General features: G+C 40.0%; 1 protein-coding gene across 4 annotated transcripts in view; it reads left to right on the top strand.

Moving 5' to 3' along the window:
• Positions 1–6,003, top strand: part of ppp2r3a (protein phosphatase 2, regulatory subunit B'', alpha) — a 261,434-nt gene that overhangs the window by 197,617 nt on the left and 57,814 nt on the right. Inside the window, exon 1 of one of the 4 annotated variants that reach the window (XM_055646176.1) lies at positions 434–1,211. The exons of the other annotated variants lie outside the window; for them this stretch is intronic. Within the exon in view, the coding sequence (XP_055502151.1) occupies positions 1,080–1,211 (132 nt within the window). The 5' untranslated portion in view covers positions 434–1,079. Of the gene's footprint in view, positions 1–433; positions 1,212–6,003 lie in introns of those variants that run through there. 4 annotated transcript variants of the gene reach the window in all.

Here is a 6,003-nt window from a genome sequence, read left to right on the forward strand (position 1 = left end):
TGAAACTTTCCAGAACCTGATAACAAATGTGTAGTGGTTGTCCATTTCACAAAGCTGTTCACAAAGGCCCGAAGGGAATGGAAGGACATAGCTGAGGCCGAACATATTGCTCCTTAGGAGCCCTGATGTGTTTGATATTCACCAAGCAGCTGTTGTTGATTGGTGGAGTAATTAGGGAATGAAGTGGAACTGAAATGTCATGACACAGTGCCAACAGCAAGTTTGGATGTTATTTATACATTGGGCTGGGGGTGCAATGGAGCAGTAGAGGGAGAGAGGGGAAGAAAGGGCGAGATATTGAACCCCTGGCTCCCACAGGGAATCAATTGTCGGTAAAAGAAAAAAAAATTGAAAGCAATAGGCTCACCTGAACAGATCAATATCTGCAAATTAACAATTATCACAATTTTTCTGAACTTTTTTGAAGAAGTGTTTGGCTGTAATTTCGTTGTGATAAGTTCCACATGACTTCTCGAGCTGTTATTGTTTTTTGTGTGGAGCAGCTTTCTGTAAAAACCCATGTGATTTATTGAAGTGCATGCCTCGCAGTTTAATTTAAGAGGCTATTAGTGTAAACGGTGTCATAGCAGGCGAGATTATTTTCAGGTCTTCTATAGCAAGTGCTAACTTTAGCTCTTCTGGTAAAGGGTTCTTCCTTTCCCACCATGCACTCATATCCACAGTCCTGGACAGATTAATTGTGGTGAAGCCCTCTGAAAGGCAGGATTTCATTGCAGGTCATGTTTCTGCGTACAACACAGCGATCAAGCTCCAAAAAACGTGGTCTGGAGTGCTAGATGGTTTGAATGTCAGGACTGGACTCTGACCTCGGTGATGAGATACAATGCATGGACGTTATCAGTTTGTGGAAATAAAGGCAGGAGAGCGGTCTTTCAAGAAGGCAAATCTCACTTTTGTCTGTAAACAGGAACCCTGAGTGCTTTTCAGTCTACATTTACTGCGTTTCAAAAGGACACAGGCACACACACACACACACCCACACACACACACACACACACACACACACACACACACACACACACACACACACCCACACACCAGGAGCATTGCCAAGCAAGATGATGATCAAGGAAACGTCTCTGCGAAGGGACCCTGACCTACGAGGGGAGTTTGCTTTCCTCGTCCGAGGCTGTGATTTTGTTTTGCCATCACGATTCAAGAAGAGGTTGAAATCTTTCCAGCAAGCACAGGTTTGAAACAATTCTCAATGCCTTGACTTTCGGTTCTATTCCGGTTCTGTAGTGCCGTCTCTGCTAGTTGTTGTCAGTGTATGAATGCTTTTAAATACTGCTATTCGTATTTGAACCAACAAGTTTATAAATAGACCTGCAGGATCTGGTTGAAAACGCCAAGACAGATTCATCCTTTTGGAAAGAGGCTGAGAAGAGAAAGAGAGAGAGTGGGAAATTGTGCATTTTGAGTGTTACCTTTATAAAGTAGTTTGCAGTTATTTTTCCAGTTTTAACCTTAACCATATATAGACATCATTTAGGTTGTGCGTAGAGGGAGGGGGTTGGGCTCTGTGTTTTCCTTCCAAGGGGTATGCTGCCTTTTCCATGCAGATTTGCTTGAAATAATACCATTCGGAATGCTCAAAGTTTTGTCTATGTTCCTTTATTCACAGTTGATTCATTTAAAGACCTTATTCTTAGTGGAGCCAGAATTAGGCAAAATAAAATCAATCACAAAGAAAGAAACTAATTTTCTTTATGGAAAGTGTAATTCAAAGAAAACCTAGAGAAATAGTTACTTACTTGCATGAGAACATTTCCTGTGAAATATTTACCCTTCTTGCAAACTATTCTTTCTAACAGACGAGAAACAGCAGTTCGTTAGTTCCAGCTGTCTGTGCATCATCCACCATTCTACATGTGTTTATTATATTATTAAATATTAATAGGATCTCAGTCCTCTAATTTGCTGCCTTTTGTATTGCTCGACCATAATGTGTAAAAGTAGACCGTTCAGTCTATTACGCCTGCGTCATCTCATTGAATGAGAATTAGTTTCATTTTCCCACTGTTTGCTCAATTTTTTTTTTGAGTATATAGGCAATCCCCTTAGAAAGTTGCTGCTGAATCTACTTTCACCACACTTTCAGACAGTGCATTTCAGATCAGAACAATGCATTGCATAAAAATATTCTCCTCACCATCTCTCTTACTGTATTGCCGATTATCATTGAGGTGTGTTCTCTGGTCCTGTCAGTGAAGTTCATTTACCGGCCAGTCCAAGTTAATGCAAAACTCCACATTTGTAAGCTTAAGTAGGAAGTTGAAAGTGTTACCACAATGCAGCCTTTTATCGGATCAATAAGACTTTGCTCTGCACAGGCAAACCAATACATGTTATTTTTCTTTTACAATGGGCAGTACAGTGATGCAGCTGGTAGAACTGTTGTCTCACAGCAGCAGAGACCTGGTTCAATCCTGACCTCGGACGCTGTGTGTGTATAGAGTTTGTATGTTCCCCCCTGTGACGTGTGGGTTTCCTCCAGGTGCTCCAAATTCCTTGCACGTCCCAAAATCGTGTGGGTTTGTAAGTTCATTGGCCTCTGTAAATTGCCCCTCAGGTGGAGAGAGTGGGTGAGAAATTGGGATAACATAGAACGAGTGTGAAAGAGTGATCAAAGGTCGGCCTGGACTCAATGGGCCAAAGGGTCTGTTTCCATGCTGTAACTCAAAACTAAATGGAAGTACCAGCCTGCAGAAGAACTCTGCACTCCCAAATTGAGCAAGAATTGTGCTTTAACTTATGGAACAGATGACATTTGGAATATGCAAATCACAGAAAAAATCATTTAAAAAATAGCCAAATCCATTCTAATGGTCAGAATTTTACCAGGTTTATATGTGAAAATGTTGCAAGTTTGCTACAGATTTGGGGATTCAAACACTTCGATTTTTCATGAAGTTGTTTCCCCATAAAGTGGAAACTTGTTCGTACCAGAAGAGGCAGCAGAACCATTTAATTAGTAACAGCATAATACTGGATAATGTGAGCCTTGATTGGTATACAATGTGCAAAAAATTGAACTTGGTTATGACTCTACCTCATTATAGACTGTAGCCTAAAGGGAACCTCCAGCTTATTAATCTTGTATGGATGGCACACGATGTGAAAAATGTGACTAAATAAATAAATACAAAATATCCTAACTCTTTATAGATTTAGAAACCATAGATCCATTCTCTATTTCAAATGTGGCAGACTTAACCCAACGCAGAATACACACAATATGCAGTATGCAATACCCATGGGAAGGACTACATAGTGTTGTCCATGTATTTTTTTAATAACCAGAGGAAATATTTGAGGCAGGATATGTGGACATGTGCATGGATAGGAACGGCTTTGAGGCTTGTAACAGGCAAATGAGATTGAAATATAATGGCATCTTGGTTGGCATAGACAAGTTGGCCGAAGGATCTGTTTCTGAGCTGTATTTCTCAACGACTCTACTCGATAACTGATTGGGCTCTAATTGTCGTCTGATCAAGACTGCACCTTGCGTGTACGAAAGTCTGAATGAAATCTCTAATGGAGGAAATTGGAACGGGCTTTGGTGAATGTAAAACATGTGGTGAACTGAATCCAACATGAACTTTTGACCAGGCGCTGTGTTCATGGAAATGAAGGCACTATTAGAGCTCTTAAAGATAGCGGAGTCAAGGGATATGGGGAGAAGGCAGGAACGGGGTTCTGATTGTGGATGATCAGCCATGATCACATTGAATGGCGGTGCTGGCTCGAAGGTGCCAAATGGCCTGCTCCTGCACCTATTGTCTATTTCAATTAACCCAGATTTCAATTCAACTGGATTCTGATACAGATGAGAAGTGACTTATCCAACAACAAATGAACCTTTATCTTTCACCATCTGGCAATTCATGTGTAGCAAATGTGGAACATCAGGCTGTTGCTGCTCCAGAAAACATTTCAAATCTCCACTCATTTTTTATTCATCAGCCAGGTTCCAAATATTATAACAGGAGTTAAACATTTCTTTACTGTTTAAAGAACTCAATTGCTCAAAGCTCTACCAGAAACAAACAATGAAATGTAATATTAATGACACCCATTAATTCTCAATGTGGAATAATTCGCAACCAATTCAAACTTCGATGTAATTGACATTAATTGTTAAATCATCCTTTCATTGTTTTGAGTTTGGTTTGATTAAAGCTTACTTTATTTTGGACTGCCCTGGATCAGAAATATTCAAGTTTGCTCACAGCTCACAAACATCTTCATAGGAAAGATATTGTCAAGCTTGAAAAGGTTCAGAAAAGATTTATGAGGATGTTGCCAGGACTAGAGGGTGCGAGCTATAGGGAGAGGTTGAGTAGGCTGGGTCTCTATACCTTGGTGCGCAGGAAGATGAGGGGTGATCTTATAGAGGTGTACAAAATCATGAGAGGAATAGATCGTGTAGATGCACAGAGTCTCTTGCCCAGAGTAGGAGAGCTGAAGGACATAGGTTCAAGGTGAAGAGAAAAATATTTAATCGGAATCCGAAGGGTAATATTTTCACACACAGGGTGGTGGATGTATGGAACAAGCTGCCAGAGGAGGTAGTTGAGGCTGGGATTATCCCATAATTTAAGAAACAGTTAGACAGGTACATGGATAGGACAGGTTTGAAGGGATATGGACCAAGCGCAGGCAGGTGGGACTAGTGTAGCTGGAACATATTAGCCGGTGTGGGCAAATTGGGCCAAAATGCCTGTTTCCATACTGTATCACTCTATGATACTACAATAATGATAACATTATTTGCAACGTTTATTTAGTGTCAGTTCACCAGCATTTTGTGGAGTATGTAGGGATGAGGGATTTCAGTTATAATGATGGGGTAGATTGGAGCAGAGATGGTTGGAAGAGATAGACACAAAAGGTTGGAGTAACTCAGCGGGTCAGACGGCATCTCTGGAGAAAAGTAATAGGTGACGTTTCAGGCCGAGAATCTTCATGGGTTTAGATAATGTAAATGTAAAGAAGCAGATCTCTGGTCAGTTGTGACCCCAGGAAGTTGACGGACAAAGTTCTTCATCTGTAATTGGAGATCGACAGTGAGAAACATTCATGGTTCTTTAAAGGTGAAATAGAGTTTGTCTGTCACGTGCCTTAATGGTGAATGTAATTGCTAATATCCAAGCAGTTTGTATTGTTGTGACAGTTTTATGGTTGCATAAAGCAGCACCATATTTTGACCAAACTTAGATCTGAATTTCTCCATAGATCTTGCTTCAAAACAGCAAACAGAATTCCTAACTTGGGTTAGGAAGAAAATATTTAATGAATCATCTGAACTACTTGATTCTGTTTCTGGCAGTTGTGGTATTCATAAAGGGAAATTCATATTTCATTGTCCATAACATTACTTGAAATATAAATCAATTGCAATTTATTCATTAATTAGCAACAACAGTATAAAATAATGTAGGATGTTTGAAATTTGAAGTTTGAAATAACTCAGATGCAATTCTTTAATTATTGCAATATGTGGTCCTCAGTGATAAAACATTTCATCGGTTGCAGCTTTACCCAGTGAGTTTTATGACATCCAGTTGTTGCAAATCACAGCAAAGGTCATCTGTAGTTAATGAGTCTAGATGTGGACAACATTCAGGCATGTGCTGTTAAGGACCAAATAATATTCACACCATAGAAGTGTCAGACAATATCCATCTCCAACGTAAGGGTATCTAATTGCCTGTTCTATACGGTCATAATTTAAGTAATTGGTTTGACACTCATTGTCTCCGACCCACCCACTTATCATGAATGTTCGTTGGTAATACAGTGACCAAGGCATGACAACAGGTTCTTGTACTCGCACACATACATGTACACACACATGCACAGATTATTTTGTTTACTTTAGTTGAGAGATACAGCATGGATACAGGCCTTTCAGCGAGTCTATGCCGACCATCGATCACCCATACACTAGCTCTATATTACACATTAGGAACAATT

This window comes from Leucoraja erinacea, chromosome 14 (genome assembly GCF_028641065.1).
Source record: "Leucoraja erinacea ecotype New England chromosome 14, Leri_hhj_1, whole genome shotgun sequence".
NCBI classification, from domain to species: Eukaryota; Metazoa; Chordata; class Chondrichthyes; order Rajiformes; family Rajidae; genus Leucoraja; species Leucoraja erinaceus.